Here is a 25088-nt window from a genome sequence, read left to right as displayed (position 1 = left end):
TTTGAGCATTTTGCAGCTATTTGGGTTATATTTTTAATATTTCCTAAGTTAGCATTTATTATTTAAATAAGGCTATGTTTATAGCCATTTTGGAGTAATAAGGGGTTTTTGGCCTCATCTGGATGCGTATCCCTTGGTGTAATAGCTCGTTGGAAAGGTCTTGGACTTTTCTAAATATTTCTCTTTTGACTCAGATCCTTTCGGTGAACGGATTTCTTTATATTTGAAAAAAGGTCGTTTTTCTATACACTTGGCAACTTAAAATGAGAAATATAACATTTTAACCCTAAACGCCCCATTGAGTCACTTTTAGGGTTCGAGCTAAGTGGGAAGGTGTTATAAGGAAGTTGTGACTTAACTCTTGGATATCTTTTACATATTCAAAACTTGCTTCTTGCGAATTTGCTCTGGTAGAGCGATTCTTCATCTGGGACTCAAACCCCAGGTTGGATACTGGCTGGGACGTAGCCCCAAGCAGTAGTTTGTCAGTAGATACTTCAGGGTGTTGGGCATTGGTTGACAGAGATTGGGTGCGCTATTGATTGCAGAGGTTTCAGATTGCATTCAGAGGGTTTCATCAAGGTAGCTAACCTTATTTAGCTGGCACGTGACTACAACTGCAGTCCATTGGGAGTTGTGGTGGCGTCATTCTTCCTTGCTGTCCACGTTTGGTTTGTTGCTAGTGTGAAGAGCTGGAAATCTGCATATTGTATCTTGCTTATTCATTGCTGGTCAATTCATTTTGTAGCAGCTCCAAATTGGTAAATGATAATTGTTGGAATACAAGGAAATCAGATTATTGTCCTAGTACGAGTTGTAGTATTTTAGATTGTAAGTGTTCTAATTTATGAACATTGTTCCCATTCTTATTTCGCACTCTTATTGTTTACTGTTTCTTTATATATATATCTTCAAAACTCCAAAACAAAAAGAAACAAACTCCCTTTCTGCACTTCTGTCTATTCTATAAGATCACCAGAAAATTACAAAAAACCTAGTTTATTAAATAAAAATTACAGCAGATCAGAAAAGGGATCCATCAGAGATCTTTCATCCAAACAATCCCACAAGCAACTTCCTAAGCCATACTGCCTCTCGGGCAGCCATAGAAGCTGCAATATATTCGGCCTCCGTGGAATTTTGAGCTACAGAAGACTGCTTTTTGCTGATCCAAGATATCATGGCTGAACCTAAGCTGAAACAACACCCTGAAGTGATTTTTTTGTCAGTCACGTTGCCAGCCCAATCTGAATCTGTAAATCCGTGTAGATCTACATCAACTTTCTCATATTTAAGACCAAGGTTTAGGGTACCTTGTAAGTATCTCATAATATGTTTTACTGCCACCAGGTGTATCTCCTTAGGTTCACACATAAACTGACTTAGAGCATTAACAACATAACAGATATCTGGCCTTGTATTTAATAGATACATTAGGGACCCAATCATCTGCCTGTACTGAGTAGGATCAGTGAAATGTGATTTTGCTGCTGCTTCTTTAAGTTTATGTAAGTTGGTTTCCATAGGAGAGGTCATGGGCCTACAGTTTAGCATTCCGAATCTCGTCAAAATGTCCAAGGTGTACTTTCCTTGGTTTAGTACAATATTATTGGAATTTTGCCATACTTCTAACCCTAGGAAGTAATGAAGTAGTACCAAGTTCTTCATATCAAATTCTGTGGATAGATCTTTCTTGCATTGATCTATAAGGTGATCATCTCCTGTGATTAATAGGTCAACAACATATAAAATCAATATTAGCATATCACCTTTATTTTTTTTGTAGTAGAGATTAGGATCTGCACCATTTTTAGTGAAACCTAGTTTTGAGAGATAGGTGTCAATTCTTTCATACTAGGCCCTGGGAGCTTGTTTGAGCCCATAGAGAGCTTTCTTAAGTCTACATACATGAGACTTTGCATTATGAATTTCAAACCCTTCAGGTTGCTCTAGGTAGACTTCTTCTGAGATCTCACCATTTAAAAATGTTTTCTTAACATCCATCTGGTGTACCTTCCATCCCTTTGCTGCTGCATTGGCTAGTACAGCTCTTACCGATGTATATCTGGCAACAGGTGCAAATGTTTCTTCATAATCTATTCCTTCCCTTTGTGAGAACCCTCTAGCTACAAATTTGGCCTTGTGTTTTTCAATACTGCCATCTGCAACATGTTTGATCTTGAAAAGCCATTTAGATGAAACAACAAATTTCTTAGTTGGCCTAGGAACAATCTCCCAAACATCATTCTTGATAATGGATTGATACTCTTCAGACATGGCATCCTTCCATACTTGATGTTCAAGTGCATCTGATACATTGTTTGGTTCAACTTTAGAGAGATCATTCATAAGGGCAACATAGCTAGTGAATTTATTAGGCCTTTTACTTTCCTTGAAGGTTCCTGAAGGAGCAGCAAAGTTCTGAGCTTCTGTTATAGTCTTGGTGGCCCATAGTGGTCTTTTCTTGAGTTTTTCTCTAGGTGGGTTTTGAGTTTCACCTATAGTCTCCTCAGGATTCTCTCTCTGAAGCTCAGGAGTAGGATCTTCTTCTATATTAGGAGTAGGGATATAGATTTCAGGTTCTATTGTACTTTGGGCTCTTTTGAAGGCTAAGTCTTCTTCAAAGATTACATCCCCAATAAGTTCAATATTTCTTTGACCTTGTATATAAATTCTATAGGCCTTGGATGTTTCACCAGATCCTACAAGTATTCCCTTTTTTCCAAAAGGTTCTAGTTTTAGTCTTTTCTCTTAAGGTACATGTATATAGACAGGACACCCAAATATCCTAAGGTGGCTGATATCTGGCTTTATTTTGGTGAAGACTTCCTCAGGAGTTTTATCTTCAAGGTGGGAGTGAGGACATCTGTTTTGTATAAATACCGCAGTGCTAGTTGCTTCTGCCCAAAGTTTGATATTTAGACTTTGATCAAGGATCATGGCTTTGGCGGCTTCTACAATAGTCCTATTTTTCCTCTCAGCTACCCCATTTTGTTGAGGATTATAAGGTATTGTTAACTCCCTCTTAATCCCTGAATTTTTACAAAAATTTCTAAATAATTCTGAAGTATAATCCCCCCCATTGTCAGTTTTTAGGGTTTTAATTTTATTTCCTGAGTAGTTCTCCGTTAGTGATTTAAATTCTTTAAACCTATTGAGGATCTCTTCTGATTCTTTACATTTCAGAAAGTAGATCCAAGTTTTCCTAGAGTAGTCATCAACAAATATTACATAATACAAAGATCCCCCTAGAGAGGGTTCGGACATAGGTCCACATACATCAGAATGAACTAATTCTAATATTTTGCTTGTCTTTCTAGTACTATTTTGGAAGGCACCCTTGGTATTTTTACCTAGGGCACATCCCTTGCACACCTCTGAATGATATTGCTTCAACTTAGGTAGACCTGTGACAAGATTTCCCATAGATGATAAAGCCCTATAATTCAGGTGGCCTAGTCTTCTATGCCACACCTCATTTGCATTTGTGGCTTCATGAATTAAGGCTAAGTTGGGCTCTGTGCATAGCTCATACAAATAGCCTTGTCTTTGTCCAATGACTTTAGCTTTCTTGATGGTAGAATTTCTCGGCCAAGCCAACACCTTGTTTTCCATGAAGGTCACTCTGTATCCATTATCCTCTAGTGCTGATATGGAGACTAGATTTCTTTTGATGCCAGGGACATATAGTACTCCTTCAAGTTGCAATGACATGCCTGTCTTTAATTTGATGATGCTGGTTCCAATTCCTCTTATTGGATGTGAGGAATCATCTCCGATGGTCACTTCCTCATCATTCTCCTCTATCATGGAGTCTAGCACTTCTCTAAAACCGGTAATGTGTTTGGATGAACCACTGTTGATCACCCATGAGTTAGACTTGTTTGTTGTATGGCTTGTGAGTGTTGAGTAGAGGACATAGTTCTCGAAGTCATCTTCCCTTTTGGATTTTCCTACTTTGACAAATGTGGCTTGTTTGGCTCTCTCTGGACATTTCGCAACATAGTGTCCGAATTTGTCACACCTATAACATTGAATATGTGATAGGTCTTTCTTTGGAGTGTTCTTGCCTTAATGACTTCTTTTTTTCCTAAATTGCTTCTTCTTACTTTTCTTATTTGCGTTAGTATTTAGGACTTGAAGGTCTTCGTCTATGCTCTTTTGTTTTATTCCAATTTTGTTCAATCTTGACTCTTCTTGGAGACAATCATCTCTTAACCTTTCAAACTTAGGATATTTGGACCTTGCACTAATGCCTTGGACAAATGTATTCCATCCACTGGGCAACCCATCTAGAGCAATGAGTGTTAATTCTTTACTCTGGATCTCATAATCAAGGGTTGCAAGTTCATCTCTTATTGTTGATATTCGCATGAAGTAGGAGTTGATTGTCTCCCCTTTGTTCATTGTGATATGATTTATCTCTCGTTTCAATGCCAGAGTACGACTTGCATTTGATATCTCAAATGTCCTTTCAAGTGCTTTGAACATTTTGTAAGCCGTCTCTTGTTTCTTTATGATGGGCATTATGTTGTTTCTTACCCCATCAACTATTATTCTAATAGCCTTTTCATTTCCCTCAATCCATGTTGTTTTGTTGGGTTCATTCTCGGGTGCTGCAGTTTCAGTTTGAACATATGAATCAACTTTGTTCTTTCTCAAAATCATTTTGATTCTAAACTTCCAAGCTGAGAAATCATCGCTACCTCCGAGTCTATCTTCGAATCTAATAGCGCTGACCATTTTGGAAATGTGATGTAATATATAATTCTGTTCTTGAATTATTCAAAAATTGAATAGCCTCAGATTCGATTAGCCTCGTTCTGATACCATGTAAAGTTTTATTCAATTGCAATAAAAGAACAAATTATATATGAGAATTTTATATGATTATATTGTTTGATAATCTGATTGTTTTGTTGCAGGCTGAAGGAGAGAGATCATTAATATTTTTATACGTCTTCTCCAAATGATTCATGTCGGGCTTTATATGTTTTAGAAGACCGGTCAATAGATGTCTTGACCGGTCATGTCTTTAGACATGATCGATCAAGGCACCTATTGATCGGTGTCTTTCCATATTGCACATCCCGATTTCGGTTATGTTTGGTAACTAACATTTAATACTGAAACACTCAGTTGAAACGGTGTTAGTTATGATGCTTTGTTAATGGCCCGATTATAAATGTTTATCGGTATGAACTAAACCGGATAACAAATAGCATTACATATGCTATCGGGTTAATACCCCGATAGCATATTAGTGGCGATTCATAAATGAATCGACATTAATATGCTATCGGGTTATTAGCCCGATAGCATTTAGATCGACGCTTAACTATGTTAAGCAAGTCGTCGATCTAATCCATCTTTATCCAATGCCAATATCATAATCATGATCAATGTTACAATCTGATAAACATATTCAGTTCGGAAAGCATAAATCAGATAATCTAATAGCATAGATGAATAAACCATAACAAAATAAAGAAGATTAACGGGTTAGAGAAGTCTTATCTTGCAGAATCTACTAATGCATTAACACTTCTTAACTGAACAAAGTAATCAGCCTTTTAGCATTTGGGATCCAGGTGTGAAGGTAGGTAAGGACGACGAGGAAACTGTGTGGGATGAATTTCCCTTTGATCCCGATGAGGCTCAACAAATAGATTGTGTTGTAAGCTATGAAGAGGCCATTAGAGGAGAAGGTGTCTTTGGGAAAAGAGTTTGCTTGGCAAAAGTCCATAATGACCCCTTTGAGATGGTTGCAACTACTAAAGAAGAATATGTTTCTACAAAACTTTCAGAACAACGATCAGCAATGACTCATTGATCAAGTTGGGGGCTACAACATCCTTTGATCAAGAGGACATTGAGGAGGATGTAGAGCTAGAGGACCATATGGTTCTTGATGATGGAAAGTTTTAAGAGGTTCTAAAAAACAAATCTGATTTACCTATTCATGAAGTTGGTGGTAAGCAAAAACTTGAAGATTTAGTAGAATTTGATCTTCTTTATGATATTGAGTAATTCCATCTAGTGGGTGGTGAAGAAAAGGAGTCTTGGAGCAACTCTGAGGGTAGCGAAGACAAGAAACAAAGTTCTAATTTTTAGTTACAGCCAATCATCAATACACTACCTTTGCATGTTCACAAGTGGAAGGATAAATTCATGAGGTCTTTTGAGATGAGGTACGAGTTCTATCTGGGTTTGACCGTACACATAGTTTGATAGAAGAACTCTATTGGAAGGCTCAAATTGAAGAGAGACGGAAAGGAGTTAAGGATGAAGTTGCTCTCCCTAATCTACAACTAATCAAAGACTCTTTGGAGACATTGAAATCAGAGTGCATACAATTGATCACAGATCATGATTATGCCATTGAATCTGCAAAGAAGATCCTTAGTGCTTTCCAAGGAAAAGAGAGGAAAGTTGAAGAGCTTACTCTTGAGCTTGAGTCAACAAATGATATGTTAGAAAATACTCAATTGGCTCTAATTGAAGTAGAAGATCAATTTGCTAATTTCAAACTTTTCAAGGAGCAAGAGAATGCACAAAGAGCTGAAGAAATCGAGCAAGTAATTGGTGAGCTTGATAGTCTTCGAGAAGAGTTTGATCTTGAGAACTTCACAAGAAAAACAAAAGTTGCATGTGCAGATTCGGATCAGCAAGGTGGAAGTGAGCAAGAGGAAAGGGATGGCTTCCAGGTTCTTGACAACCCTCTCTTTGAAGTGGGGTATTAAGGAAAGTTATGAAAACCCTCTCTTTGTTATGGATGATGAAACATGTGGTGAAGTGATCGAACATGAGACTGAGTATGGTCTCTAGTGTATGGATGATGTGATGTCAGACCATGAGGATGTGCCACGTTTTATGAATAGTAATCTTCCGAGTCTGCTTGATACTGAATGCATAAGTGGGGTTGAGGATGAAGACTCCAATTGGGAAGTGTTGAATGGGATTATTTGAACATCTTTGACATCAAGGTGGTCTAAACACAGTTTAGTAGCCGTCCAAGGTTTCATTGCAGCAGCAAGGAGTTAAGATTTCAGACGTGTTGCTCATGAAGTAGGGGAGAAAGGACCAAAATGTGATGATTGCACGCTTGATAACCTATTCCTTGGGTTGAATAATAATAAGGCTCATATTAGTCCATTTTGGGAGTTGGATCTGAGGACAACATTTGTTCCATACTCCAATGTTGATGAAGCTTTCATGGTTAGGCTTCAAGGGTTCACTAGAGGAGACATCAATTTCTTGAGTATGCACTTGGTCCTTACTAGCACTTGGGGATGTGTTGAATTTTCTTTCTAGTGTGTTGAAAATCACTTTCTATTGGGTATTGAGGTTTGAGATCGTCAACATGGTCTGATGGATCTTATTACATGTGGAAATAAGGATCTTTGGAGGGATAAGGAACATATTTTCAGTCTTGATGGTGTTATTCCCTTATTTACCGGCCATTTGATGGTTCCTTTTGCTCATCAACTAGTGGATTGGGAAGATATTTTGAGTAAAAGATGGTTTTATGTGTACTTGGAGTCACTAGAGAGGGTATTTCCAGCCTTGGTTGTGAGTAGATGTGTTGTTTTGGATGACGAGTTCCTGTTGCAGCAGCTGTTCATCTTCTTGGATGCGGATTTTCCTAAAATCAGATCTCAAGTTAATCATTTCAAACTTGGTGGGCTGCTAGTGTACTCTTTTTTAGACTTCATAGTTTCTTGGCAGGACGGGTTTATCGTCTTAGATGAGAGGTATGGCGAGTTGGGGCAATCAATATCTGTGTATGGGAAGTTTTCAAGCTCTAACTCTTGGTTATGCTTATGCCCTCTCTTCTACTTATGATTGGGACAGCACACCTTTTCTTTCTATGGTATGTGCTTGGAGTGGGAACTATAAGAGTTTTCAGAAGTCTCCATGGTTGTATCAAAATAATTCAATTGAGGCCTAGTAGATTCATGTGGAGTTATGGGGATGAGTTTGTTGAGCTCTTGCAAAGCACTGTTTTCCTCTTTGCAGGGAGATTTGGAGAAGTCACATTTGCCGTCATGTCTCTCCTTGAGACCTTGGGGAGATATGTTGTGGAGTTTGATTGTGAGTTGAGTAGACATTATTTCCTATTGCCCAGACTTGCGATAGACAGTGGCATTGTTGATATTGATTTCAGTCCTTCAAGATTTTTCAGTTTGAGTATCATGGATGGTAACATTTTGGAGTTACAAGGGAGGTTAGTACAATTTTGGCATGATGGTTTGACTGATGTGATTAGAGTGGCGCAACATCGGTATGGTGGGTTCTTCTTGGGAAGGACATGGGACCTTGGGTTCGTACTTGCTTTGGTGTGGATCAGTTTTAAACTTTTTGGAATTGTGTTGGCATTGCTTGAGGACAAGCAATTTTGGGAAGGGTGGACTGTAACGTCCCATTTTTCGCTCTAGTTTATTTTGAGGGACTATTGGCCAATCCTAAGACTCGTTGGTCAGAGGCAAAATTAGGGTTTTGTACTTTCTAGGAGGATGTTTTGGCAGTTTTGGTGGCTTGCATGTTGGAGTTTTACAGTTTTGATTCTGGATTCCTTCTGGGTTTTCAGAAAGCTTCACGATGATGGTACATGTGTAACAATCAGTGGAGTTTGGTAAACTTACTATTTTTAGTAAGTGGGGGTGAGGACAACTTATTTTTTTGGGTTTTTCTGGGTTTTCAGAGAGCTTCGTGATGGTGCGATGTGCAAATGAATTTGAAGGCTTTTTCGGACTTACTATTTTTAGTAAGTTGCGATGGCTGCTCAGAATGTGGTTAAAATGCATTTGGACACACTTAATATTTTTAGCAGTATGCTTTTTTTAGCAAGTCTATTTTTGGCACGTTTCAGTGGTCCAGTTTAGAGGCTATTTCTGGCAGTGGAGTTTTCATTACTTTTGGCCTTCAGTTCACTATGGCAGTTGTTCAGCACATGGGAAAAGTGTTTTTAATATTTTTTTTAATGCCCCCCCTGGCCTAGGCATATGACTTATGTATTTCTGGTTATGAATTAAGGGGACAACTTGAGGTGATAAAGTATTATTTTATGTCATAAGGTTGGGCGATTTATTGTTGAGGACAAATATTTTATAAAGTGAAATATTAATAAGGCAAGATGGACGCCTTATGGTAATTAAGTTAATTTTATAATATATTTCACTTTTCTACCTTGGATGCCACATTATTATTTTATTGTCATTTTTATAAAGTATATTTGCTTCTATGTGAAGGTCGACTTGGAAAGGAGGGGGAATGAAATGCAAATTTCAAATTAAGGTGAAATTAGTTAGCATTTGGGTCTGGCGTCCATTTGGAGGGATTGTGAATTTGAATTTGAATTTGGAGACACCAAGGTTATAAATAAGAGTGTTGGGCTTTTATTTTGGTATCCATGAATATTTTGTAACGAAGTGTTGCCGAATTTGTGCTAGACTTGTGCTTCAAAGTTGAGAGCTTCCTAGCTTGTGTTAATTTCATGCTTGAGAGATAGCACCTAGCTGACTGGGGAGACTATTTCTCATTTAGAGGAATAGATTGAGCTATATTGAGATGGATTTTGGTGATGCTTTGTCAGTTTTCTGATATTTTGGGGTGTTTTGTAAGCTTCCAAGTTGCCGGTTATTGTGGAGCTGAAAGTGAAATTCAATCATAAGTCTTCGAGAGGGTTTTTGTTGCTTCTGGGTATTCTCTCTATGTTTTCCTTTGGCCTAGGTGATCCTTTTTGCAAATTTTTAGAGGTTTTAATGCAGATTTGAATTTTATAGTGAAGTTCGCCCTCTCTCCTAGGCCGTACCATGCCTATGGCTGCATTGGGAAGTGTGCAATATATGTTAGGTGATATTTGCTGCTTGTCAGAGGCTGGGTTTTTGGCGTTTCCTCTCTAGCCTTCTTCAACGTTTGATTTCAAGCTTTTCTGTCAAATTTTGGAGGAGTTATGAGCATTTTAGTGAGTTTTTATGTTGCTGGTTTGTATTTTCAGTTTTCCGGTCAAGTATATCAGATTTAGTGTTTGGAGTTTGGAGGGTTGTTTCTTTGGTGAAGAGTCTCTTGAAACTTGAGAATAACATTGGACATCATTTGCAGCTATTGGATATCAATACCTCTTGATTTGCAATTTATGTTACTTATTGTAATGCTGATTAGTAGTACTAACAACAACTTCATTATGAGTTGTTCCTTAATGCCCACTGAATAAGTGAAGAGGCATGCTTCGCCGCCTATCTCTATTTCATATTGTACTCTGGTCCTCCTGCTAAATAAGTTATTGAGTGATAGTTTAGTTATAGAGGCTGGCTATGCTGCGTATCTCTATTTTATATTGTACTCTTCTCCTCTCGTTGAATAAGTGATTGAGTGATAGTTTTGTTATTCCTAGTCCTCTCACTGAAAAGTGGTTGAGTGATTTTCATTTGCTTAATTCAATACTCCCGCTAAACAAGTGGTTGAGTAATTGCTTTACTTTCAGAATTTCCTTTCAGTGCAAGTTTTTGATTGTCCTAACCTTAACGGGTGAATATTGTTGTGTTAAAAAATAAAAAAAGACTAAGGGGGTCATTTCACCCATGCTAAGGTGGTGTAGAATATTGAAGTGCGAAAGCTACCAAAATCTCCCATGCCTCATCTTCATAAGTATTCATTTCAATCCCCAAATAAATCAACTAGTAATTATAACCCAACATGACGTCCATTTCTTAGTCCAAGAATATCTTGCAATATATCTAGATAACTTGCAAATTTGTCTCTAAAGAGAGACTTCACATTTTAGAAAACATCAATTTTCGAATGCACTGTGAAATACTTGAATCATATTTCCAACAAACATTAGCTAGAGTAGATCTTTTACCAATGGAGCCAATCTTTTTCAAGAGGGTTTTCGTCCTTAGGAAGGTTGAGATGAACCAAGTCCAATCTTTAGAACCACAAGGGTTTTTAGACAAAGATAATAAACTTCAACATATCAAATGTGCTCTCAAACCTCTTATTTATAAGCGTTTTTGGGAACTTTCCGTAGAACACAATTCTACTATTGAGAGGGGGGTTGAATCAGTAGTAGATAAAGCTTTCCGATCCTTAAACAATTAAGTATTCTTGAAGAGTTGAGAAACTTGAAAGCAGAACTGAAAAGAATGCAATCACAAGTGAAGACTAGTGCACAAGAATTACGTTGAAAATCTAGAATGGGAAAAGCCAGGGTGAGAAGTGCTGCTAGGATGTACTTTCCTAATCCAGCCTTACAAGTCAGAAGTGCGTACAAATTTGAAGGGCATCAACGCTAAGGAATCACAAAATTCCTTGATAGAGCACCAACTCTTACAAATCTATCACTTAACAATTTGAGCACCAACTCAGCAACTTTAAGGCACCAACCTTAAGAATGTTACAAACAAATGAGTTTCAGACTTCAAATACAATATTGAGAGCATACATTGAAGTTATTACAAATTGAACACCATAAGATTTCTGAGATATGAAACAGTTTTATTTTCAATCTGCAAGTAAATTTGTGTATCCTGTCTGCAATCTTTAGAAAGGCCCTGTTCACACCAACTTAACACAACTTGAACAAGAAAATTGTATATACCTCTGCATCATTAGACTTTGTTCATCATCTGAATCAACTATATACTTGCAGCACAATTTTTATCTGCAAGAATGAATAAATACTGTATACCTCAATCCTCCTTTAAAGATTGCATACTTCTGGCACCTTGTATTTGATTGGTTTCTCAATAACAGTTCATATTCATTCCACACAATACACAGAATCTGTTTGCAGAATCTTGTCCATAAATTTAGACACTCTGAATTATGTCTCCCTGTAACCAGGTTACTAATTCTTCTTCATAACTCTCTCAGTATTGTAAACAACATCTCTCTAGTGGTTTTCAATCTGCATAGTTTATCTCTGTTCAGCGATGTATACTCATTAACTTACATTGTTCTGTTCTTCTTAAATAAGTACTGCTATCGGCTGGACAGGTAGAATACTGTTCCAGCTGCCTATAACTGACTTTGACAGTTTGATAACAGCAAGAACCAAACTCAACCAACCCATATCAAGCTTCAGTAAAGATACACAACAATAACTTGTGTTTAAACAATTTTAAATAATAGTAGTTTTCAATGTTCACGTGAAGATGGTAACCAATTCCAACCGGTCTAACTGATCTGTAATCAATCATGATCAGTTTATGACAGTTTGGGCATCCATTACACAATTCTTCGAAGCAACATGAATACAATTTTGTTCCAGGTTATAGGCGAACCAATGGTAATATCTGATTAAGTAATTGCTATGTATTTTTTATGCAGATGTTTAATAATCTAAGAACAAGAATACACTGTAACGTTTATTAATTCATTGTTCTTCACATTACTGTTTGACTTCAGAATCAGACGCATTCACAGAAGGGGCATAGAACATGATGTTCATCGACAGATTACCATACTGGCATGATATTGCTGTCTGAAGATTGTCATGTCACCATTCAAAGAACCAGATATGTACACCCTGCATCTATCAACCTAGGTTATAATATAACAAAAATTTGTAAATTGTATTATCAACCTAGGAGTCTAGAATCACTGCAAATTTCATGAATGTATCTGTTCGAACTTGACATCAATGACAAACATAAAAAACTTCACACTTTCCAAAAACTCCATTATAAAATCACTTTATAAATATAATAAACCTTATAATTCCAGAAAAGTGATTTATTTTACTTTTAAAATGTTTCCGGCACTTAAAGTCGCTTTTGAAACACTTAAGTGAAAATATTAAAATGTTTTCTATCACCTTACGGAAACTTGCCAAGGTATGGGAAACAAAGAATCGAAAATGCCGGAACCAACTGTAGTTGACAGATGATAACTGATATGAAGGTCAAGTGGTGAAATGTTGAAATAATTTTGCCCAAGGATTGAATCCTTTAGCTGTCAAAGTGTGGTGCCATTTTTTGGTGGAAAGCTAGTGCAAAACCACACTCAAATGTGGCAGATGGTGGAGCAAATCACTTCTTATGAAATAGGAAAAAAATGACTCTAAGCACCATTTCAAAGAGGCACCTGCCCAGACAAATCTCCTCCAAGGATCCTTAGGGTGGCAAATCCATTATGAATCTCCACCAAAACAAGGAAAATTGTTAAAGTAACAATCAGTTACACTTTTCACTAGCAGGTGCCAAACCAAACTCTGCCTAAATAGCTCACAAGGTGGTAAATTCTTTAGTGATCAGCACCTGTTTTTTGAAGGAAAGAAATCAGGTTTTGGTGCCATTTTGGAGTGGCATTGCTATTTCAAAGTTCCACCCAAAGTCATGAGATAGATAATGAGCTCATTAAAGTTTTCCTCAGCACTTAAAACTTGGGAATGACTTCAAAAATCTGCGCCTAGATAAAAAGGGAAAGAAAATAGGTTTTCGACACCCTTTCTATATGGGGTTCCCTATAAAAGTTCTACCATAAAGACGCAAATTATGAAGGAAGCCACAGTAAACATGAAAAGCATTTTTATGTTAAAATGTTACATGAATCATGTGGCAATGAAAAGATAAAACTCCGCCCAAAATATGGCAAGTTTCTTAGTGAAGATCAACTAGGAACTGTTTATAAAATAAGTCAATGAAGTGAGGCACCCTTTGGAGATGGCCATGCAAGGTACACGTTCTGCTCAACACTCATAAAGTGGTCTTAGCATTACAAAACCATGCCTAAGAATGGAGGAAAATTTAAGAGACACAAAAGTGCATTTCTAGCATGGTTTTGCCACTCTTTTATCCCTCAAGAGCAATTAGAAGTGGCTTAGTAACTAAGGAAAGATGCCCAGCTTAAGGACAGATTAAGACACAAAGGGGCATGCTTTTCAAGTAGTGAAGCCAACATAAAACTTTGCCCACTCTAGCTCAGTCCAAATAAATCTTCCTTCTGCTGTTCATGTCAGGCAACCGTCCTTTTCTTTGTTGTTGCAGGTTTGAAAAATTAATATCAGGAGCCTAGGTGAAGAATTATTTTATGCCCCTTTTCAGAGCTAAAACAATTAATATATTTTAAGTTGGGCCCAATAACTTTATTTTCAAATGAGCAGCTTAAAATTTAAAATATTATTATAAAGCCAATGCAATATTTAAATAAGTGTCTTAAACACTTTATTGAAAATATATTTCAAAGGGGTGCCTTTGATGTAATTAAAAGTATTTTTAAATATTTGGAGGGAAATAAAATTAAATAAAATAGAGGGCCTGAAGTAAAGTTCCTATAAAAGAGACGTTGAGGCTCACATCAATCATCCATTATTAACTATTTTCAAACAATTTTTTCAAATTGAAGCTCTCGAGGACAAAACCCCTTGGTGGCATGATCCAAAGGATGAAAACCCTCTTGGATAGGATTTTGATTAAGGACAAAAACCATGTCTGTTGGAGTAAATTGTATCAGCTAGATGCAAATTCACTGTGGCAAGTTTGTGTGAAAATGTTGGAGTGGGTAAATTATATATTACTGTATTTTGAGGCCCTTTCAGCTATCAAGTCATTAATTTCTGCCTATTCTCTCCATATGGTTAGTGACTTCTCATTTTTGCAATTGTTATACTTTCATTGCCTCTATATATGATAATTGCTGTGTTCTTTTTGCTCTTATCAGTGGTGGGTCATTTTCACACTCTAGTTAAAATCTGATTAACATCTGATAAGTGCCACAGGGTTTATCTTAGCAATCTGCTCTAATGTCATAATTTTTACTGCCTTAATAGTTTGGCTGGAGCAGCAGACTTGTTTCTTTTAGTTCAGCAAATATTTTGGATTACTAAATGCTAACTTATTATGTGATATGGAGTGCCTTGCTGATTATTTATTGATTATTGTTGATGTTACCCACAACATTTAAGTAGGATAAATTGAGCAAACTTATAGATTGTTAGGTTGTTGTGCTAAATTGATATCTTAAGTTCCTTTAGACTGCATTTATGTTAAGCTGTTTGACTAACATTTTCTGTTGTTTAGTCTCATTTAACATCAGTCTTTCATAATTACAGCTGCTATCTTATGATATAAAAGAGAAAACACCTTAAAGGCAAACTAATTCCAAAACAATTAATAAAACAAAGGCCCATTGCTTCTCAGTGAGGGACAAATGATCTAATGGAATCTTGGGTCATCTCAGTGGCGATTGTGGAAAAGAATAATAATCTTGAAAAATGGTGTTACTAATTTAACAAATGGTGTTACTAAAATAAATATTTCCAGCGGTCATTTTCAGTTTCTGGCCATGTCAACTTCCATGAGGCACATGGGTCACTAACAAGCATGGGGAATCTTCACTTCTCACCAAAAATCTTGATTTACCTTTCTTAGTAAGTTTTCAGTTTTTGAAAAGCTATATAATAGCTGAATTCAAATGATGTAATCTGAGTTCAAAGGATGTAACCTGAGTAGAATCCAAAAATCTCTACTACACAGTTTGCACAGTTAGTATGAGCTCTTAATTGAAATAAAAATCTACTTGAATATTCAGTTGTTGTCAATCTTGTCTTGTTTGACTTTTGCTCAGTTGCTGCATATGAGACAAGGTTTCTCAACTAGCATATTGTCCCTTGAATTACCAGCTTAGTTCATATCAAAATTTCAGAAAAAAATCATATATCCAAGATTCACCTATGACGTTATCTTGTGAGATGCTTTTTTCGTGGTTTTGGAGATGCCAAAAACTAAATATGAAAAACGGCATTAGGCTAGGAACCTCAGACCTCCACGGTTAACTTACCTAGGAACCTTAGACCTTTAGATTTTTTCTGTAAACGAGATTCCATGTGACCTCATATGGAATGCACTATCAATATGACTTAAATCATTTTTTATGTTTTTTTTTTTGAGATTTTCTTTAAAGAGAGTCCCAAAAAAATTCTCTTAGTCTGTCTTTGCTCTCTAGATAATGAATTATTCATTGCCTCTGTTTAGCCACCATTTGTGTAGCCGTACATCTCATTTCGCTTAACATTCTTTCATTTTATAATCCTGCCTTGACAAATGAAGGCCCAATGGATAAGGCATCTGGTTGATTAAAGTTTCTATTATAGAATTTCACATTTTAGAAGTATTTAATCTCATCGAGAATATTTTAGATTTGGGCATTTAAAATTAAATTTTTCAAGTAACAATCAGAATATCCTTCTTGGACCAATCTACAGTTGGACAAGGAATGAGTGGAATCCATCTGCAGATTCCAAAAGCATAGAGTTGATGACAAGAGATACGTTACTCCTGATATTTTATTTTCCCTTGCCCTTATTCATATGATTTAAGTACCTCTTAGGAGATTGCCTTGCTCCTGATATTTCACCTTCCCTTTGCCTTACACGTAATCCAAGTCTCTCCGAGGCTGAGGTGCATTTTGGGGAGATAACAGGTCCGCTATCCAATTTTCTTTCTCTAGTCATTGATAATTATCTTAAAGTATTCTAAGTTTTCTCAACACATTGCTTTCTAATTTTAGATTGAAAATTCTTCTTTTGTGGACAAAACTTAAGCTGTAACAAATTTATCATGCATTATAGTTTTAGATTTGATAATTGCAACTCAAAGACAAGACTATCTTTGACCCAGAATTATATCAAAATTGGAAAATAAAAGCTCATGTATGCAGCATTGCTTGAGGGGACCACGTTGGTTAAGAGGTTAGAACAGTGACCAATTGACTAACAAACAAGAACAAGTAGCTCTTATTTACTTCATATATAATGAGTCTTTCATTGGTGTCTTCGTATGAAATAGCCTTGTGGATTATCTTTGTGATAAATGCTTTTCTCTTGAATGGTAGCATGAGCTAATGCTCTGGACTGCAGATAGATTTATTTCTAAATTTAAGATTATCTTTCCATATGTCGTAACATTTGTTGATGAGACTATCGAGACTATTGATGCATTTTATTAAATCCTTCTTGCTTTAATGATAAGTAGAAGGATACCTTCTGCAGTTGGACTCATGCATTTGTTTAAGATTCTCTCACATGTTTTCTTTGTAGTTAGTACTTTATCTGTTTTATTTGGGATTTTAATATCTAATTTTGGCAGGTTGTCAAGCCCTTGTTGCAAGAAAGGACAAGGAGAAAAATACAAGTTTTAGAAGGTAGTGGCAGAGAGGAGCTTCTAAAGGTAATAGTAATACCGATGGGAAATCGTCATAAACTTAGTGTTGTTGGTTATTTGAAACTTCATAGTTGTGGATTTCTTATTTTTTGTCAAGTGGAGACCAGTGATCGACCTAATCACCATTCTGTCAAGCAAGGCAAAAGAGTTCAACCACTCTATGCATCACCTTTTCTTTATACTTAAAGGCTATTTCTGTCAACTAACTTATATGATAAAATAAAACACAGAATTGATTTTCTTCAGAAGAACTGATTTCCGTTCACTATACTGTGAGCTTATGCAAACATAAGCAGGGAAACATATTGTCCTAGCATTGTGTAATATGCTTTATGCAAACACATAAAGGTATAGTCTAGGCTAAAATCTGATCCTGATAAAATTGTCTAGATATTTATCAGCCTTTATTATAAGATGCCTTGTTAGTGTTCATCAAACATTGGAGCCTTTTATGTTTTCAGAGCATAGGTAATTATTTCAAATTGTGAATTGCACTCACCATTCATTGTAGGTTTCAATTCAATTGATATCATCAATTATTGCTATTACATGTATATGAGAAAGGCAAAGATGTGTAAACTTTGATGACCTTGGTTTGCATCTTTACATGACTTTCATAGCTAGCTGGTGAGACGAAATAGTATTTTTGAGGCACGTTTGAATAGGCATGACTAATATTTATTATATACTTGCAGGTGATGGACTATGAAGCTCTTCCTTCATTCTCAAAGTGTGATAGCTCAGGTTCCTCAAAATACAGTAACGGTGAGATAATAGATTGTTTTTCACTGAGACACCCTTTTCATTCAGAACTTTATAATTATATTAAGCAGCAAGCAACAAATAGAAAACCTACCAAGCCTATCAAAATTGGTTCTTTCCATGTACAAGTGCCAGAGGATCCTGAAGGAACTATAATAGCCCAAACCCTAGAATCTGAATTACATAAATTAGAGGGTGAAGAGAAAGTTGTGAATGCAGTACACAGTCTAAAAATAAATGATGGAATGCAGTCAAGATTAGAAAATGGTGATACAAAATAAATCTGATATATAATACAATGCCATATTGGAGAAATGTTCTGATGATCTCTCATCTGGGCAGAACAAGGCTACCAAGCCATTTGCAGCATTCTGTAGAAACGATGAATCTTTCTGTAGCTCAAGAATGCCTTCTAAGGCTGGTATTTTGTCTTGACAGCCTTGATCTTGTCAAATATATGAGAAATCCATGGGAATTTATGGAAATAGATGTGATTCTATTTCCTCTTTCAATGCAGAAACAGAAATAAAGCTCTATTTAAATGGAAATGAAGAACAATCAGTACTTTGCAACCATCCATCTGCAATGAAGTTTTTTCCTTTTAGTAATATTTTTTTATGATAATATATTGGGGTTATATATATGAAGTCCCGTACCTTCTAGCATCACACATAAACACCATATGAATAACTAAACATGCTTGAGCAACCCTAAACTTGGGTGTAGTAGTGTTAAAAATCATAAACATAAAACTATACAAAAAAACTAGGATAAAAATTACTAGAATAAACCTTTACATGGGTATAGCTGATATACGAAAGTTCAAAATATAACCTGACTGATAACAATAAACACCTACCAAAAAGAACAAGAACAGAGATAAACCCTGATAACCAAAAGACATGCCCAGCTTGCCATACCTCCAACCCAAGCCAAGTATTAATGATCATATGCTTGGTTGTAGATGCCAATGCCGGATACTGCTACGTACTCCACCAGTGGTGAAATTTGATGTACTGCTTGCTGTTAATTTCTACTCTCCTTCAATCGCTCAATAGTATATCATTCTCAAGTAATGGCAAGGTATAGCCACTAGAGACCTCTAGAATACCTTTATGTTGTGTTATCGCCATGCTTTTTATTACTAACTTGAGATCTGGACAAAAGTCTTCAAGGGCATGGATATTTACCATTAGAGCCCTTACTCCTCTTGCATTGTCCTAAATTCAACATCTGCATTATCCACTATTTGTTTACCTTTCTCATCCCTAGTGGGCATCTCCTCTTTTGTCTCCAACTTTTTACTGCCCTTAAAATTCTCCTCCCTTTGCAGATGAACCAATAGAACATGAATGCTTTCTCTTATCCTCTTGTTCTGATTTGCCAGCTGCAGCTTTCTTTTAAAATCTTCTAATATCATAAATTGAGTTCAAACCTTCCCATCCCCTGTAGTGTCCACACTCGAAATAGCTTTTAGATCCTTTAAATTTCTGGCATTTGTACAGTTAATTTTTTTCCTTAAATAACTGTCTATTACTGGACTATATATCATAGGATCCTTTGAAGCTTTTCTTGGTGCCATAACTAGAGCTCCACCTCAAAAACCTACTAGCACCTGTAGCACCCCGAATTCCAAGATCCCCGGAGTCAGACCAATGGCAGAGCAAAAAGATACAAACACCATAATTAAAATTCTCAACTTATTTCTCCTCTCATGAGGCTTCTATCAATCAATCATTTGTACTTACGTCACTTCACCTTCATCACCCTATTTGTGTGAGCATACAATGTGATCTCCTTTGTACACGCTAATATGAGAATATTTTCTAATACAATCACCAAGTACTCATGGTGGGCAACCATCATTTACAATATCAGGCAACAAAGGCCAATCATTTACATCAGTGTTTTCCATAGTAGTATACTCTATTAGATGTAAACCTTGGTTGGCAAGAAAATCAGCTGTATACCATTCTGCTCTCTATAGGAGGAAATCACCTTCACAGAGTCAAATGTTCTCATCCAAGACAATTTTTCATGTATTGCCCTAAGTTTCCAGTTTGGCAATATCCTTTTAAAGTCCCCTTCAAGTGAACTGTCAAATAAGTTGCTTGGATTCCAGCTCCTAAGGCTTTACATTCTGCTTTCATTGTTTGCTTTATGGCCTAAGTGTGTCATGCCCCCTAAGACAAGCTCACCCTTTGCATTTTTTACTACATATGTTGCACCCACTTTACCCAGGTTCCATGTGGAAGTCCCATCAAAATTAAGTTGGATTCCTCTCTATTTGGTGCCATTTTCTTCTCTTTCATGAAGAAACTAATCCTTTTTAAAAATATTATAATGTTTGATTCAAATTATTTTGAAACATTATTTACTTTTACTATGAAGTTTTTATGAGCCAGATGTACAGGACATGCTGTACAGATGCTGGTTAAAGAAAATTGTTGTAATCGGAAATTTTTGTAAGAAGCATTTTAACTATTTGGCACATCTATTGTATAGGTCTATGAAGGTAAAGTCACAGATGTAAATATGCCCTGGAATGTTTTTAAATTGTACTGATATTTATGATATATAGCTTAAATTAAAAAATATTATATCATCACAAGGAAGAACAGGAAAGGTGCAAAGCATTGGATGCTGTCATTTCTTTTCTTCATTCTATTCCCTAATGTATACTTATTGATACACATGGCATGCGGAAAACAATAGTAGCCCATCTAATTATAGAAAGAACGAATAAATCTTATTTTATTAGCTACACCCAAAAATGAGTATACTGAAACTTATCTTGGCATTCGTGTGTTGAAAACCTCAACTATCCTTAAGGTTTAATTGTTGAGCTTCTGCGAAGATGCTCATGCTTATCATGGAAGGATGTCTATTTGTCAAAGGAACAATTAACCACCCAATGGGGAAAAGAGTTGGACATGGAGATCTATCCAACCAATAGACAACGTCAACAAATATGATCCATTGTTTCTTAGAGTAGAAGGTATGCTCTATACCAATGTCTAGTGCCACTACGATGCCACTAACTACAAATGGACAAATCCAAAGGCCAAAATCAACTACAATTCTGTTCTTTTTACACCAAGCGTAACGTAAGGATGCTCCTGAAACAATAATCTAAACAATAACAATGGCTGACAAATAATAATCCAAACAATAATAAAATGTAATATATTTCTAAGATGCAACAGATTGCTGCTTCTAAAGGAAGATGAACCCACTGGCAACTCAACAGCAGTTTAGCTGTTAAATAAATATGTACAAACTGAGTTTTCTTTCTAAGAATCTCTCCGTGCAGCAATTAATGCTATGTAGCTTCAATGGCACAAAAAAAAGAGAAGAAAAGAAAAGATGAATGGAAGTTGTCATATACACACAGATTTTGCTTACAAGTGTAAGTTGTGTAAAACCAGGAAAAGCCTTAGTAAAGATTTTCTTTAAAATAGCATTAAGTGATTGTGGCAACCATTCCACAGAGGAATGTACCTGTGGAGAATTTATGCTCCCTCGAGACTGCTAGTGTATGCTGTATTTAAATATACAACAGTGAGAATTCCATGGTGCGGAATCCACTGAACTCTGTGGCCTGACCGTGTGTATGTGTGTGTGTGTGTGTGTGTGTGTGCATGCATGCGTGCATGTTGGTATATTTGTTACAAGTTCACATAATTGGTTATAGGTTTGTTATAATTATGTGAACTATTATAATATGATAGTTGTTCATCTTTATGTTTCTTGAGTTGTTAACAACTACTCATCTATTTAGAGGATTTGTTTCCTCTAAAATAGGATTTGAAACTCCTATAAATATGTAAGCTATTTAGTTGAATACATAATATATGATTCTGTGTTCTCAAATTTAACATGGTATCAGAGCACGTAGAAAATCTTGGGTGATAAGTAGAGGTGTATGCTGGAGAAAAGGTGTACGCTGATGACAAGGGGCAAATGATCTGTGCACTTTTGCCTAAGTGCATGCACAACTAGACATCAACACTATAGCGCATAATCTTGTGTGGAGCTCCTTGCATCATGTTCCACCATGCAATGCAAAGAAATATTCCATACATTTATTGTGCAATTCCTTCCTTCCTTTATGTTCCATGTGTGTAACACTTGGAACAATGCCACGATTCTTAATTCACCCACCATGTCCATATTTATTTGCTTCATGGACCATCTACACAACACCAAGAATCATGTTGCATAATGGTGTCAATAAGTTTGTTTGCATATCATGCCAAGAGTAAATTATGTTGCTCTATAATGATGCATGCACTCAATCAAGGTCCTTAAGTTCGTTTCTTGGTCATTATAGATTGATTAGTTATTTAATAAGGCTTTAAAATTTCTCAAATCTTATCAAAGATGTGCAAGGTAATCCTTTGAAAGGTTGTCAAAACATTATGTTGTAAGCATAGACTCACTTCAATTTCCCTTCATTGGTATTCTTATCTAATTGTAATCATAAAATCTATTCAAAAAAGAATATTTCTCATGTTTGACTACAAGAATGAAATCTTCAATTGAATAATAAATAGTTTTAATTGTGACTACATTTTAACTTTTGAAATCTTCATTGATTCTTATTTTTCTTGGACTCCTAGGAAATAAATATGTGAGACACCCATTTAGTTGCTTCCACTCAAAACAATTCATTGGTTAAAGCATTTTATCAAAATTTTCTAAAGTTTCTTTTGCATAATATTGGTTTATCTTGTATGGTGATTCTTAGTTATTGTACATTGACTGGTCATCAAGGAAGGTTTAAAATTGTCTAAAGACATCTTATTAAAGATGTATAGAACAATTTTTTGAAAGATGGTAGAGGCATAACAAAGTCCAAATGACATTCAATTGTAAGCATTTACTACATCTTCCACTATAAAATTTGTCTTGTTTAGTTGTGTTATCTAGTTGTACCTAGAAAAATAATCCATAAAAGAGTAAATCTTATGTTCAACAACTTCTATGAGAATGAAATTTGTGAACTAGATCCCTATTTATCTTGATGCTTCCAAGGAAATAAATATTTGATATATACATTCATTTGTTTTACTAAAATAATTCCTTCTCAAGTCGTTTATCTATTTCTTTCATACCTTTTACTACATAAAATATGGTTCATCGTTTATGGTCTTATTTGCATTAGTTTAACTCTATATCAAGGGACTTATATGAATGCATAGTTCTAGTGGTACGTGTTGTTGTACGTTTTATCACTCAGTAAACATTAGAATAAAATGTGAAGGACACTCTACCCTCTCTTGAACAAAATTAGTATGTATGCCAAGATTGGAAAGAAAGACCACACGACGACTCCAAGGTTTATATGTGCAAACAGGCGACTTTATGTTGGATAGATTCCTTGGTTATGTATGTTGAAATACAAGGGGGACTTACTCTCAACTAATATCATTCACAAGTTAAAACTTAGACAAATTTAACAATAACTGCTCTCTCTTTTTCTTTTTGGATTTTCAGCTTTGGATTAAAAAAAAAGGTTAAAGGTAAGGGTTTAGAAACTCTATTCTACCCCTAAGAACTCAAGAGATGACAGAGATTAGGTGAGACTAGTAACAATACTTTGCTTTGCCACTCTAAGGACAACTACGCAAAGTAAGTGCAATCTTCTAGGGTTGCACTTAAGATTTCTATACGATGAATAATACCATCCAACAAACAATATTTATCCAAAGTAAGAGTTAAATCATCCACAATGATAAGCTCAGGCTAACTTTACACATTGAACAAAAATCATTCATTCAAAGAAAGTATGAGCAATTGTTTCACCAATCTATACTATCAAATCTTTCATTTATCTTACAACTTTAAAAGAAAGATAATTTTACTCTAAGCAATCTATTCTATTGTTGAAGAAAATATGCAGCCATGCAACCACATGATAACAATAAGGTTTCAAAGCAAACTGCAAATGAACTTATATTACCAAAGTAGCTCTCAGCAACAATTTCATAAATCTCTCTACAACAAAATGATAGAATAAGAGATTAAAATTTTAAATAGAGCTCTAGAAAGCAAATGAAAGGTCGAGATCAATCTAAGATCAACTGCCGAGATCAAAATATAACAACCTCAATTAGGGTTTCCCAAAATAACATCAAGGACAAATGCATAAAGGACAAGTGGCACGAGGAGCTATTTTCTAGGAAGGTGCATCCTTATCCTCTCGAGTGGCGGCGTGTTCAATGAACCTGGACACTATCAGGCTGACCTCCTCCATTGTGACATGTGGCAACATATTGACCTTGAATTCCAATCCGTCTGAATCATCTGTGCATGCGACAAAAGCAATCTCCTATTACAACTTTTTCTTCTGGAAGGCATCCGGGATGGACAAGAAATTTGATGCCTTAGTCAAATTTTGCTTCAGGACTGGTCCAATGATGGCAAAGAAAATATCTTGAGTCCTGAGTTTTAGACTTTCCAACTACATATCATTTTCTCGGATGGTCTCTCTTAAGCAGATCAACAGCTACAAGGAAAATCTTGTTTTGAATTTCTCTAATCTCCTCCTCAACCTTAAGACTATCATCCTTCACTTTTTCTAGGATTTCACTTCGTGTAACCAATGCCTAGTACCAAGTGTTGAAATCATATGCAGCTCCTACTGCGATTACTTTTCCATCAATCAATTCCTACTTGGGAATTCCTTTCAACACTCTAAGACAAAGATAATACTGTCTCAGACATCATGAAGGTCGTCCCACGCTTTTTCCATTTTCGCAATCCTGGAGAGCAAAAAGGAAGCCTGCCCATATGCCAACATTAATCTTTCCACAAATGCGGCTGCTTCTTCACTTTTGCTTGTGATCCACTTCTTGGCCTCTCTGGCTATTATCTTTTCTTCTTCCAAACCTTTGATTGTTTCCTGTGAACAATTCAAAAGTGAAGGAGCTTCTACATCACCTTGATCAAGAGGCTTAGTCAAGTGTTGAATATATTCCTTTAGGTGCTCAACTTCCCTCTTGTATTCTCTTTTCTTTCCTATCTCCTTTTCCAATCTCGCTTTCATGGAAGTAATTGAATTATCCAAGTCCTCAGCCTTTTGACCTAAATTGTAGTTGGTCCTAAGTCAATGGTGGTGATTTCATACTCCTGAGTAATATCCTCCTTTGCCTTGTC

At 36.0% G+C, this 25088-nt stretch overlaps 1 protein-coding gene across 4 annotated transcripts in view; it reads left to right on the top strand.

Moving 5' to 3' along the window:
• LOC131042652 (phosphatidylinositol/phosphatidylcholine transfer protein SFH2) overlaps nt 1-25088 on the top strand; it is a 266397-nt gene that overhangs the window by 168466 nt on the left and 72843 nt on the right. For 3 of the 4 annotated variants that reach the window (XM_057975971.2, XM_057975970.2, XM_057975972.2), the window contains 2 exons: nt 17091-17171; nt 17861-18502. In XM_057975971.2, coding sequence (XP_057831954.2) covers nt 17091-17171; nt 17861-18208 — 429 coding nt within the window. In that variant the 3' untranslated portion in view covers nt 18209-18502. Of the gene's footprint in view, nt 1-17090; nt 17172-17860; nt 18503-25088 lie in introns of those variants that run through there. The other variant, XM_057975973.2, reaches the window with a different exon arrangement.

This window comes from Cryptomeria japonica, chromosome 3 (assembly GCF_030272615.1).
Source record: "Cryptomeria japonica chromosome 3, Sugi_1.0, whole genome shotgun sequence".
NCBI classification, from domain to species: domain Eukaryota; kingdom Viridiplantae; phylum Streptophyta; class Pinopsida; order Cupressales; family Cupressaceae; genus Cryptomeria; species Cryptomeria japonica.
This window is presented reverse-complemented; position numbering and strand designations above follow the sequence as displayed.